The 14,921-nt window shown below is 34.7% G+C and overlaps 1 protein-coding gene across 1 annotated transcript in view; it reads right to left on the reverse strand.

Annotated features, from left to right (window-relative positions):
• LOC149905343 (uncharacterized) overlaps positions 1–14,921 on the reverse strand; it is a 45,276-nt gene that overhangs the window by 22,437 nt on the left and 7,918 nt on the right. Inside the window, exons 17-30 of the mRNA XM_090106217.1 lie at positions 7,618–7,889; positions 7,064–7,138; positions 6,541–6,777; positions 6,175–6,297; positions 5,603–5,730; positions 5,056–5,302; positions 4,645–4,799; positions 4,295–4,422; positions 4,062–4,186; positions 3,770–3,972; positions 2,803–3,012; positions 1,272–1,407; positions 647–874; positions 102–236 (exon numbers count right to left, since the gene is read on the reverse strand). Coding sequence (XP_089962343.1) covers positions 102–236; positions 647–874; positions 1,272–1,407; positions 2,803–3,012; positions 3,770–3,972; positions 4,062–4,186; positions 4,295–4,422; positions 4,645–4,799; positions 5,056–5,302; positions 5,603–5,730; positions 6,175–6,297; positions 6,541–6,777; positions 7,064–7,138; positions 7,618–7,889 — 2,402 coding nt within the window. The remainder of the gene's footprint in view (positions 1–101; positions 237–646; positions 875–1,271; positions 1,408–2,802; positions 3,013–3,769; positions 3,973–4,061; positions 4,187–4,294; positions 4,423–4,644; positions 4,800–5,055; positions 5,303–5,602; positions 5,731–6,174; positions 6,298–6,540; positions 6,778–7,063; positions 7,139–7,617; positions 7,890–14,921) is intronic.

Raw genomic sequence — 14,921 nt, forward strand, 5'->3', positions numbered from 1 at the left:
GAAATCCCACGGGAACGGGAACTATGCGGGTTTTTCTTTGACTGCGCGGGCGAAGCCGAGGGTGGAAACCTAGTATAATTGTAACTACTATAAATGCATACAAGCGTTAAACATGCGCTCACGTTGCGGCTGCTGGTCCGCCCTGTGCATCAGTGCGGGCGCGCGCGGGCGTAGCACGTGTCCACCCACGGGGAGCGGCAAACGGAATCCCGCGCCTTCGCCCTCTTCGTGTGACTCTGTAGGTAGAAACATTATTGGTTAAACGATAGATACAGCATTGACCGTTAACCTTTCTGTTTTATTTTATAGTTTTATACATTCTATTTGATTAAGAAATTGAAATCAATTACAACACAATTTTTTCATTCATTGGTACATACGAGATAATCTGTTTGCATTTCAAACAGAACAGGAACTGAATATTTTAATTTCTGTTTATGTTATAAATTAATTGTTTATTTTAGTTTTATTACTACTTCTTAATTTAAAACATCACAATAGAATAAATTGTGTTTCTTTACATTTCAAATTTTACTTCTTTAAAATCAATCTCGCAAGACTTTTTTGTAATATTACTGACTACAAAATAATACACAGTCAAATTAATATGAGTAGTAGATTTTGTAGTCATATTAAATCTACTCACGCGGCGGCCACATCTTCTCCGGGTGTCGCTGCAGCAGTTCCCTCAACTGCCTATTAATATTATCGTCCGCGTTTGCATAATGCAGCGGAAACCGTTGAGCAGGAAAAGCGCTTCGCGGCGCTTCAGGCGCGTTTACGGGTTGTGTGGGTGCTGTTAGTACTGTGGTGGGGAGCGGGCCCACTGCACCTGATGGGGGGCTGCCGTCTGTGCGTAAGCGCTGCATCGCTGCTTGAAAAGGAATGTGGTACGTTAGTTAACGTATGCTACGTTGGAGTAGAATTGAAATGATTTTAATGTTAATAGAATTAAATAAGTGATTGTATAGAATGTGTAGTATTGTAATTTCTAATTTAATCTGAATGTTAAATTATATTTCGCTTTAAGAATGGACACCATAAAATAAACTAAAAATATTAATTGAAGAAAAATTAGTATCCCTATACCATTTCTTGTCTGAGTACCAGTAATATGCGCTTATCGAAAACGACTGCATTGAATTTAAGGTTCGCAGATACAAATTAAAATAAATGTTTCATTTCCCACATGAAACTTTTACTATGTTGCAAAAAAGGTTGTTGACAGAAGCTAGTAAACAACAACTTTATGTCACATCACTCAAAGATACCTTGTATCCTCTGATCGTGTATGATCTGTTGTTGTTGTTGCGTCTGTTGCTGCCGCATCTGCTGTAACTGCTTCCACTGACGTTCCTGTTCCGCTTCACGAGCACTCCTTTGTTGGTTACAAGCTCGCTCTTGGTCCTATATCATAAATACCATATTAATTGTATTCACACATATATGAGACTAAAAATATGTTGAATTATCAGTTTTATATTATACCTTTTTGTAGCCTTTATTCACACAACTTTAATTTTCATCTTGTCTACAGACCGCATGCTGCTATTCAATAGTTTTAACATATTGTGCTTACTTCCAAAACCAAGTATTGTGATTTGAATTTACTTTTCTGTAGATATCGAATTTTCTATAAAAACGTGAGCATGCTTGTTGCATTTCACTACATTAAATACATAAAAGGCGTGGTTATTTTGTATATACAATATACATTTATTATAGTTTGTGTTAAAGAAAGTTTTTTCAGTCGAGTTAATAAACTTAGTATTTTCAATGTAGATTACCTAAATACTCATGCATTTCTTCCGATAGCAGATACAATAAAGATTAATGAGAGTTGTATTTGAATTAAAAGTTAACTGCGCTTTATCACAAAAGATGTCCATAATGCATTTAATTATTCACAAAAATTATGTACACAAATATATTTTACAATTGTATGACAATCGGATAACTAATTAGTATTTGACTTACATCTATATTACACTACAACCTCGCTTAAATCTAATACACAGCCCATACGAGCGTAACATTGCAACATAATATAACAAACAATAATAATTAAAACTAATGTTAGAACTGTTAGCACACCACAACCAGCCGTTTCCAATATTAAAGCCAACACTACCAAGGCAAAGCGAAAATAAAATAAAAACAACGTTACGTATACAGCGGACGAGAGTCCGGGAGGCGCATCGAGTGTCGGATGTCCTTCGATAATAAGCTAAAATAAAAGTAATCACACAGCTTACGACGCCATTGAATTACAGATATTTATTGGAACTGAGTGGACAGTTGGAAAGGAAGGATAAAGGAATGTACGCTAAACTGTTTTAATTTATTATTTTCTTTTTTAGGTTAATAATTAATTATGTTTTTTAATGCTACACATTGACATTAAAAATTAAAATAAAGCTGTAATAGACATGTAACTTCATCAAATCATAATTCTGCCTATAAAATTTGAATACAAATATAAACATCGAGTAGCACATCAAAGCGTTGTACTTACTAAATGTATGCAGATAACAATGCAACACATCGAGTGTACAATAATAAATGAAAATTTCAAACTACAAACATATTAAAGTAATTCTTGTAAGGTGGGGGTGGGTTCGGAAGTATCGGAGGGAAGCGGCAAGGGAGCGGGTGGTGTGGGCCGGGTACCGTGTGCCGCGGGGCGGGTGCGTTAGCTAGCCGCGGCAGCGTGCGCATTATCTCCGACGGCGTCAGCACGCGGATGTGCGAGTCCGCCTCCAGGAGCCCGCCCGCTGTCACCGTCACGTTCGGCGCGCGCACCGTGCTCGCGGGGCCCACGCCGACCGCCCCGACCCCGACGGCGCTGACGTTGCTGACGGCGCTGACGTTGCTGACGGTGGGCGCGTTCGCAGTGGGCACGCTGACAGCGCTGACGCTGACGGGCGCGCTGGGCACCGGCGGTGCGGGCGCGGGCGTGGGCGTGGGCGGCGTGCTGCTCGCCTCGCCCTCCCCGCTCGCCCCGCTCGAACTCTGTCGCCCGAACCAATTCGCTCATTACGTCGTCCAACGGGCCACGGTCCATCGCGCGTTAATGCGTTAAGGCGGACGTGTACGCGGACAGTCGATATTATACATTTGTGTTCATTCATACTTTCATATACATAACATTTATTGGCAATTGTATCGGATACATAACATATTCATACGTTCCTTACATAGATAAGACAATACAATTTGTAAATATGATACATACATAATGATAATACAATGTTATTGTGCAATATTTAGATAGATATATAATATGTTCTCAATTTGTTGTGCTTCACTAAAAACTTTATCTTATAACGCACTTATACAATTTGTTAATCCAGGAAGATAGATGAATGCCGGTAACTAGCCTGCTTATATTACGAGCTAACCAACCGTCTATAATACTCGTGACTAGCTCCGGCTCGCGTGACCAAGCTGCGGTGACCGCATCTTACACCTTGTCCAGAAGTTTATACCACATTAAGTGGGTACAATTCACGATTATTACCAAATATATAAAAAAATACAGTTATTTTCAATGAGATCAAAAAAGAAAGACAAGGAAATCAAAAGAAAAAGTCACTGTAGAACTTCACACGCTGGTTCTGTGCGGTACCACCGTGACTTTTTCGTCCGACTCTTGACTTTTCAAATCCCCGATTCTGAACAAGGCCGTAGCTAATATTATAGGCACACGAATACACAAGTGTAAGTGAGTGTTAGCACAAATTGCAGTGAACACACACAAAGCACATACCTGCTGGGCTTTCTTCATACGTATCGCGCTTCTATTATCCCTTGCTCTCTGCAAGTACGGTGCCTTTTGTTCAGCAGGAAGCGCACGCCATTTCTTCAATATTTGCTTGCAGCGATCGACCCAATTTGGGAATTCAGTTTTCCACTCAGGGTGGTTAGTGTTTGCGTATAGTACCGCTGATATCGTCGCTGCTGAGCCTAGACCTAATAACAATTATTATTCGTAAACAATAACTGTTTTCACTATGGAAATAAAAGCAAAGTATTTCAATTTTTATAATAGTTGTACATACTCTCATCGGCACGCATTTTGTCAGCACTACGTTGGTTGTATGACGGCGGCGGCGCGTTGCTTTGTTCAGGCCAATTCGTACCAGATCCACTTTCTGAGTATAGCGGACTCAATGCACTACTCCCACTGCAATTTTAAAACATATATCACATAACTAAAGCTTATTGGGCAAAATTTTACACGCTCATAGATAATCTAGTAAATATAGGACTAATTAAAGAAGAAATAGGTTACCTGCTTCCAAAATCTGTGTGATGATAAGGTGATGTGTATTCCATTGGGCTCTGTAATTGTTGTCTCTGTTGCGAGTATGGCGTTCCGCCAATAGAGTTTACATATGAAACTGATGATTCTTGCGACTCCTGTTAGATAGATCAAATTTTAACAGCTTTATTTATTTATCGATTTAAAATATTTTAATTATCAATTATGCAAATAAATGGAAGGTTAACTGTCAAAAAAATTGTAAAGGAAATTTAAAAAAACAAAATACATTTTCGTTCATTGTTAAGTTTAATATTTTTTTAAGTCTGCTGTATTGCAATGTGATAAATCATTGTAGTGCTTTTAAACAAATATCTTACCTGCGAGTCATCCGTAAGAACACCTTTAAATATTTCATCTACGTCATTGCTGTCCATATCTGGTAGCGTGTCTCGCACCATTGCGTCTAGATTCACGCCGAGAAGGGACAATTCGTCTTTAGGTGAAATGGCCGGTTGGGATGTTACTGCACTTTCTGCTTTAAAAATAATGATATAGTTATTGTAATTATTATATTCGTATATGCTAGCTATCCTTTTGAACTGATTTAATTTATTGTTTCTTTTTTTTTGTAACAGCAAATAGATATTTTCCTCTAAACATGATTAAATGCAATGACGATAATTTTAATAAGTACAATAAATTGTGACCATGAAAAGTTTACTTCTGCAAGTTTGAACTTAGACTAAAATTGTCATCATTAGTAATAGCAAATTAAACCCAAAACACACCTGTATTAGGTTCAGTTTTGGGTGGCACTGGCGCGACCCCATCAGTGCTTGCAGGCGCTTGTTCGATCTCCGCATGATGCGGTCCCAGTATAGCATTTTTGAGTGCTGTAGAATCTTCGGTATGCTTCAATTGGCCATCTTCAGTACCTTCAGTCTTTATTTTTATGTTCCCATCGAGGCCCATTGCGTTTGATAAATCATCCTTCTCTTCTTTTGGTTTAAGGGAAGTTAGTACTTCTACTTCCTCCTACACCATTGAAAAAACAAATTGACATTATATGTCTGTTATTTACGAATATTAAATAGGAATACAATTTCTTAATTTCAACGGAAGTGAACTCAATAAGAAACTTCAAAATTATTTACTGTTATTAGATATTTTTTACATATACAATCCATATATCCTAACTTATATTTAAAAACAATTTTACCAGTTCAGCTTACAATTTATTTCCTAGGACGACGAAAAATTCTTTGATAACAAAAAAATAATAAACACTAGTACTAAGTAAGCCAGCCAATCACTACGATTACGGTATTACAGTACCTGCGAAAGCGAGATACAAGCGGTAGCGTCCCGCTCTGCATACGCGCACAATGCCGCCATTACGTCCTCGCCGTCCGAATCTGAATTATCCAACGCACCTAATTCGGGTGACCGGGCGCCTTCTTCACCTGAATAATAAATATACATATTGTTAAACTTTTGATTTAATGTTTTTGTGGATGAGTAGTTATCATTATAGTTGTCACTATTTCCTGTCAGAAAATGCTAACCGTCGAATACTATAAAATGCCGCCTTCCTTTGACTCGTGGCCCATTCGTACGAATCGTGCCTAGGGGCCTAGACGTTGTTTATACGACGTTTGACCCAACTACCCTCACTTTATTAATAGTCGTTGACTTGCTGTGATTTGTTATCAACTGCCTACATCAATTAGGCAGTTGTATAGAATCGCAGTACATTCTTATTACATTTCAAACTAATATTTAACCTAGCCTCGCGAGTAATTTCTTACAATATTGTTCTAACAAAGAAAGCAATTTTAACACCACAATATATTTTTGTCAATGTAAAAATACAAAAACTTACTATGCACAAGAAATATTTAAATTACCTGCTGGTTTCGCCGGCTCTAATAAATCTTTTCCGAAGAAAGCTTCCTGCATGTATGAGGGAAATTGTTCCATCAGCTTAGAGCGGGGTTTGCGTCTCGGTTTTCGCTTGTTACTCGGTGATTCTGTTATAAATATATAAAAAAATGTAAGTACATAATAATAGAAATAGAGAAAGCAGTATACCAAGAAACCATATTAATCTAATATATGCATTAAAATAAATATTCATAATGCTATTGAATCTACAGCATTCGGACTCGTACATTACGGCATTTTAAGCACACAACGCATCAGCTATGCCCTTATTCCGTGTTCATAGAAAAAAATTACATTTACATAATAATAAAAAGCAATTTCCAACTCACCTCCCGAATGTTGCGTACCATCCCCCTCTTTTTCATCCTCATTCTGCGCTTTCGTCGTCTGTCTTTGTCGCACAACAAACCCGCCAATACCGAGCTTGTTCAAGTTCCTTTGCCTTTTCCTTCGCAACACAGTTAGACCAGAGTCTGTAGTGTAGATGGTAAAGCCTTCTGGTACTGGGCCATCATTGGCCACGTTCCATAGGATGCCCTCTTTGAGATTGGCGTTCGTGGATAAGCCTAAATGTTGTGAAGAGATTGGTTAAAACCCCGTTAGGGTTGTAAATCTACTATTTCCGAAAAATAATAATTTAATAATGAAAAACAAGCATTCATCTTCATTATTATAGAAATAAATACAATTTTTTAAAATTTCATGCAAAAAAATATTAACAAGAATTTACAAGTAACCAAAAAAGTAAAAACATAATGAATTGACGAAGCAAAGAGCTCTTTTTGGTTTTACCATAAACTGAATTCATAAGTTGTGTACATATTCTAGAAAAAAAAAATTGTTATTTCATACCTGGTTCTTCTTTAACTTCCGCCGTAGTGTCGGGCTTGGTGTCATCGCCCCCATCTGCTTCAGAGTTCTGAACCACTGTTTCAATAGATGCCATTATTTCTAATCCAAAAGCCAGCGTCCAACAAAAACACCCACATTAGACAAACATAATATAATACTTATATACTAGATATAGATAAACATAATGAATATACATAAATATAATAATGCTTTTACATAAGTAAATAATAACCCCATATTATTAATATTTAATCAGTTTATCTAATATTGCATCAGTTTACTGTTACTAATTAAATTAAAAAAAAAATTGATATTAAAAATTATAATATAAAAAAATTGAAATATTCATGCAATTTGTCTGAGCTACCAACACTTTACACGTAAATAATACATTTTATAATAAAAAAATTGGCGTACACTTCAAATGAATTTTTAATTTTACACACATGTACATTTTACAATCCAAATAAAATAAATCAAAACATATAACTTAAACACAACAACACATACAATTACAACACTATACAAAAACCACTAAACACAACATTACTCACCGGCGTCCTTCTCCGTATTTTCATGCTTGAAGCGCCTCTTGCGGCGCGTATGCGTAACTCCTAACTCCGCCTCTAATTGCTTCATATGATGGGCCCCTCGTTGTGATAGACACACGTCATCAACATAGTATTCTCCGGCTAATCCTAATGCTAGAGCGGTTAAACGTCCAGCGGGTTTGGATGAACTTGAGTTGTGCGAGTTAGCCGGTTCGATTGCGCGCGCTAAGTGCGGCGGCGGTATGTCGCGACCGCGGCAGAGCCCGCACTTGTATCTGTATTGAAAATAGAGATTAGGTGTTGTATTTATAAGAATATATGTTTATAGTTTTATAAGAGACTATTTTTTTAAATACATCAATGAAAATTTTTAGAAAAAATAATAATTACAACTTAAACAAGAATTCAATATTGTAGCCAAATCTATGGCATTTTTGAAGTGAACTTCTTGAGGCGCGTTGGGTCGCTTCATGTCAATACCACCACGTCATGGATTAAGGCGACGTTGGTATCTCTGAATCTTGCCAAAGATGTTTCACTTCTGACACGTGTGCTCGGGACTAATGCTCTTTTTTTGTAGCAATTTTTATCACATCTATACTAATATTATAAAGCAGAACAATTTGTTTATCTCTATGTTTGTTTGTTTGTTTGAACGCGCTAATCTCGGGAAGTACTGGTCCAATTTGAAAAATTCTTTCGGTGTTAGATAGCCTATTTCAAACTCAAACTCAAACATTTATTTATTAAATGAGACTTCTTCTAGAAGCACTTTTGAAACGTCATAGATACATATTTTTAACATTTACCACCGATTCGGAAAGCAGTATCTACGGAGAAGAATCGGCAAGAAACTCCATAGTTGCTCTTTTTAATCTTGTCAGTTTTACAATTTAAGGTGATTGCAACGATCTGTTCCCAGCCAATATCCCGCTAGATGGCGCTGAATTCTACATTTCTAGTTTATTTGAGTTTTTGCGTAATTGGAATAGTCATCAAACCTAGGAATAGTCATGGCGGTTACTGAATATTATATTTTATTGAAATATGTTATATCATTGCCTTAAAATCCACCCAATTCGGTAAAATTATGCGTTTTAACATCTGTCATTGCATACAGGGTCGTTTACACACACAGACGTATACAAAAATGATAAAGATTTAACTCTAGATGGCGTGAATGTAAAGCGCGTCACACACGGTGAAGATACTACCTATAATATTTTATCTAATCTAGTAATATTTTATATTACAGTATCTTAAGGTATCCGGTATCAGCGTTCTGACCATCATTTTTCTTTTTTCGTTGTAGAACCGCCATCCTGTTACAAATGTCCTGTTACAAAAGGAGAATGACCACGGGTGGTATCGGTAAAATTTTAGTTGTGCCACGTATTCGTTATATTGTTAATTCCTATTTGTATTTATAATGATCATATGTATCAATATTAAGTCTTAATTAAACCGGATAAATTGAAATAATAGTAAAAGTAAAAGTTTTTCTTTTGAAACATGTATGAACTTTCGCATTAGTAGGAAGTAGGATTGTTATAAAAATAAAAGTTATATTTGTTGGCGTAAACTATTTTATTGTAATTTTGGGAAATAAATAATGTCAAAATTGATTACCTACAATAAAACGCAGTTTTATTTTATTACCTACATTACACTATTGTTTTTCTTTTATCAAAACATGTATTTGAAGTAGCAAATATGATATTATGCTGATCCAAGCATTTTCACTCAAAACTAATATCACTAATGATTTGTAAAAGTAAATTATTTCAAAATACATTTCATAACCAACAAGTAAGAATAATTATTCATACAACAACAAATCAAAAACACTATTTACTATGGAAAAAAAACCAGGAAGGTGAAAAACATATTTACGATTTCGATGCACTCGACTTTTAGTAAAATAATAGGTAAAAATATTAATATGGTTTTGATCACAGACATATCTGTGGTTTTGATTTTAGCTACTAGTATCAGAAAGCTGCGTGTTCAATGCACGTCGGGGTCCCACAACTGTGGAGGAAGGAAGGTAGAATACCTCCATCGAATAAGTGAAGTTTCTCGACATACTCGATTTGCCGGCCGGCCTCAATGAAGATTGTCCGAAAGTTGTATATGTGCTCTGTAACGAAAAAATTTCGCTAGCGCGATTCAGAGTGAGGTGTCGTACAATATACCTAATGAAGTTTTTCATCTTTTTATTTTACTGCAAATACAAAATAAAAATTAAACAATGGTAATGTAAATTCTAAACAAACTACTACCAAAATACAATTAGAACAAAAATCATTTGACTTGTTTATTTCACCCAGAGGCCAGAGGCGGCTCGTGACAAAATTGTATAGGTGTTCACTTGAAATAAAACAACGAAAATACAATAGCGTTCGGGATGATTTATTACAAAAAAATGAGCACCACATTTTATAAATGTCTATAACACTAAAAATTACAAAGTACAGGCTATTTCAAAACGAATTCAATGACTAGGTATCAATAATTAGTAAATCACCGAATTTGCATTCGCGAGCGTATGTATCCATAGTGTTTGTCACTGACGGTCACTGACCTCTATAACTTATAGTTATAGAGGTCAGTGGTGTTTGTTGTGTAAACATGTATGTATTTGAGTAGTTAGTAGCATATTATATTCTGAATTTCTGATCCATGCCTATTCACTCAAAACTAATAACACTAATGATTTGTAACAGTAAATTATTTCAATAGGTAGGTATTTGAACATTTCCCAACAAGACGTAAGAATAATTATTCGTAGGTATACAAGATACAATAACAAATCCAATACACTATTTATTATTTTATTATTTACTAGCGGTCCGCCCCGGCTTCGCCCGTGGTACATGTTTACGTTTTCTCTCCATAAGAAGTAATAGCTAGAGAGCTAGCGCAAAGCTACCTGTATGTATTTGACCAGACCTGGATTTTTGTGTGTTGATTCCCCTATACCTACTATACATGAGATGAGGAGTCACTAAGCCCAGAGTGGTGGACGGGGCGCGCGCTTAGGTAAGACAGGTGGAAATTTTTGGCGAACTTTGAAACCATTTGACCACGTCTGCCATTTTGATATTTGAAAATAGATTATTATTACTATCGGAAAATAACAATGGCAGACCATTATCACGCGGATAACATTCTGGCAGACACTTATGAAAGTGCTGAAAAAAATACAATTTTGAAAGTATTTGACCAGATCTGCCATTCATATATTTTATTTATTAGGGTCTTAAAAACTTATTTTCGAAACGGCAGACATTTTCATTGCGTACAGACTTCAGCAGACAACAAAACTTTACAGACTTCAGCAGTCAACAAGACTTAGCTTCTACATGGTCAGATGTATATATGTATTACGTTCCCTGACCTTACATCAATGATTTACTTTATTAATGTTTTTATGGTCATTTACATTTAATTTTGAAAACTATGGAATAAAATTTATAAATTTGATGATACAAAACTAAATATACATTTGTAAAGAATCTCAAATATAAAGTTGTGTTGCAAATAACAAATCATCATTTAAATATTTAGTTTATTTCTTTATTTAAGAAACAATTAACAATTACAAAACAACATAAAAAAACACGCATGCATTTATTGAAATGTTCATTCATCATCACTATCGTATGGCGTTGTGTGACTCGTCTTCATAATCCATTGAATCGGATTCTGTAAAAGTAAAACGTAAATTATATAATAAAAGAAATGAGTCATTATAAACTTACCTAGTAAGGCAATGCCTTTGATGTCGCACGATGCCGCCGCGCCGCCAGTGTAGGTACTTCTGCTGCTACATGAAAATATGCTAGGGTTGCAACAAATGGGAAATAAAACAATTGTGATTATTACTATTATGATGTAATCATTTATTCATATTATGTACATTCAAAACAATTGCTATTATTAAATCTGATGTAATTATTTTTTCATAAATATATAATTATTATTAATTACATAATATATTGCACTGTGAAATATTTACGTATCACTTTATTTTTGATGTTCTTAATTGTCTTTTATAAAATTTAAGTGACGCATTCGCATTGGGATCAACAATCCGATAAGAAAAGAATGGAGACAACATATACATAGCTTTGATTTCAATTCTACAGATACAAAATATACAATCTATCTAAAATGATACAACGGATGTTTCCTGCGTTTTCTCGTCAAAATACCGAAACAACGTAATTATTGTATAGTAGTTGGGCGTGAAAGTAAAAAAACAAATGAAAAGTGTTTTCCATATGATTATTTATTAAATTTACGCGATTAAGAATAATTTCAACGATACAATTTAGTAACCGAGAATTCAGAGGATTAAAGAAAATACCTGCCTGATCATTTTATCAAACTCTAAAAGAATTATGGTTATTTCGCATCACTCGGTTTATTAGTTTGGTAATAATTATTAAAGGTAGTTACAACCCTAGCCATTGAGTCGAACGGTAGGCAACACAATATCGACTTTGTGCGGGTACATATGGTACATTTCTTCTTGCTGTGAAGCGTAATTATTATTATTAAGATTTTTTAGGCTATTTTGAATCAGCTGTTCTAATTTAATTCTAGAAATTTATTAAAACGTGATTTTTTTTAAAGTATATTATGAGTTTATAAATACCTCAACCAATAGTTATTGTGTCCTATCCTCATTTCTTTATATCTTGGTAGTTAACTAAAGTGTTAAATTTACATAACCTCAACAACAACATTTACACTGCCACTGCACTAAAACTAAACTAACTAGCTCTCTAGCTATAAGAACCATCCTCGTACTTCAAGGGATATAATAAAAAAAGAATTATCGAAATCGGTTCAGCCGTTCTCGAGTTATGCGCTTACCAACACATTTTGCGATTCATTTTTATATATAAGACTAGCGGTCCGCCCCGGCTTCGCCCGTGGTACATGTTTACGTTTTCTCTACATAAGAACCATCCTCGTACTTCAAGGAATATAATAAAAAAAGAATTATCGAAATCGGTTCAGCCGTTCTCGAGTTATGCGCTTACCAACACATTTTGCGATTCATTTATATATATATACTAGCGGTCCGCCCCGGCTTCGCCCGTGGTACATAATATTTACGTTTTCTCTACATAAAAACCATCCTCGTACTTCAAGGAATATAATAAAAAAAGAATGATCGAAATCGGTTCAGCCGTTCTCGAGTTATGCGCTTACCAACACATTTTGCGATTCATTTTTATATATAAGATAAGATTATGTGAAAATAACCAGGAAGGTGAAAAACATATTTACGAAAACATAGTAACATAATATGGCTGTCGCTACAATAATTATATTTCAATTTTATCTTTTTATACCTAGTAGAACTGGCCGACGAATAAAAAAAATCGTATTAGAATAAATACAATAAATTACGGAACAAAAAAAGGATTGTAACTGAATTAGGTATGTTTGTTTCTGGGCGCACCGTTTTCGATACGCGACGCGCGACGTAAGCGTATAGGTATAGGTACCTACTTTGCTAAAACAAACTAATAAAATTGTGTGTCTGTCTGAAAATTCGGAAAAGCATATTTTGCAAGTTTGTAATTACTTTGATAGTTTACCGATTTATAATAATTGTAATTGTAATTGTATAATATATAATTTGCAATGTGGTGAAATTTCATAAAAATCACGGGCCAATTTTTTGTTTTGAATCCCACCGAAAATATAATTGCGTTATTAGAATAATTAATTACTATACCTACCCACGATCAATTATTACAATATAGTCTCAAATGCATACTAGAGAAATATTGCAATTTGATTCAATTAAAATGCATAGCATACAAAAATAAATTCACAACACAAGAAATTCCGCGCGCAAATCATAGCGCGTGTCAATGAAATCAAGAATGTTTTATATCAAGCCGACGCGGACGACGACGCGACGCCGAACAAAAGTACCTACGACGGACGACCACGCTTCGAGTTGCCAAACAACATGAGTAATAAATTGTTTACAAAAAAAACAAGTTTTCCATTTTTCTGTATGAGTAGACAGAACTTCAAAACGCCACCTGCTACGGTTTATATTATGAACGATTGTTATAAAAATAAAAGTTATATTTGTTGGTGTAAACTATTTTATTGATCAATAATTTTGGAATTTAAAATTGTCAACATTGATTACAATAAAACGCAGTTTTATTTTATTACACTATTGTTTTTTTTATCAAAACATGTATTTGAAGTACCATATAATATTATGCTGATCCAAGCATTTTCACTCAAAACTTATATCACTAATGATTTGTAAAAGTAAATTATTTCAATATACATTTCATAACCAACATGTAAGAATAATTATTATTATTCCTACCTACAACAACAAACCTAAAACACTATTTACTATGGGAAAATAACCAGGAAGGTGAAAAACATATTATTATTTACGATTTCGACGCACTCGACTTTTAGTAAAATATAGTAGGGAAACATAATATTATGGTTTTGATTTTTGCTACTAGTATAAGAAAACTGCGTGTTCAAACTACTTGTTTGTCTGTCTGAAAATTCGGAAGTACTTTGGTAGTTTACCGATTTATAATAATATTGTATATATCGTTGTTTAAAAAATATTCAAACACAATAAAATATGATATATGTACTGATTTATCACTGGTTTCAGTGATGAACTGATGAGTCAATTATAGCCACTATACTTTCGTCATACGTGTGTATGATTGATGTGATTTGCAACGTGGTGATATTTCAGAAAAATCACGGGTCAAATTGTCCCACCGAAAATATAACTGCGTTATAAGAATAACTATACCTACGATAAATTATACATAATACAATATAGTCTCAAATGCATACTAGTGAAATATTTTATTTGAATCAATAAAATAAAAAAATAAATAAAAAATAATAATAATACAAAAATAAATTCACAACACAAGAAAATCCGCGCGCAAATCATAGCGCGTGACAATGAAATCAAGAACTTTCGAGCCGACGCGGACGACGAAGGAGCCTAACAAAAGTACCTACAATCATAGGCGGCTCGTGACGAAATTGTATGGCCGTGTTCACTTGAAATAAAACAACGAAAATAGGTACCTACAATAGCGTTAGCAGTACAAAAAAAATGAGCACCACATTATAAATGTCTATTTATACACTAAAAATTATAGAGTATTTCAAAACGAATTCAATTATTATTTAGCAATAATTAGAAAATCCCCGAATTTGCATTCGTGATCGTATTCATAGTGTTTGTCTACACTAATATTATAAAGAGGAAAACT

The sequence above is a fragment of the Colias eurytheme genome, chromosome 10, assembly GCF_061535395.1.
Source record: "Colias eurytheme isolate Ceu_HAF_F1 chromosome 10, ilColEury1 Martin Lab GWU primary, whole genome shotgun sequence".
NCBI lineage: Eukaryota > Metazoa > Arthropoda > Insecta > Lepidoptera > Pieridae > Colias > Colias eurytheme.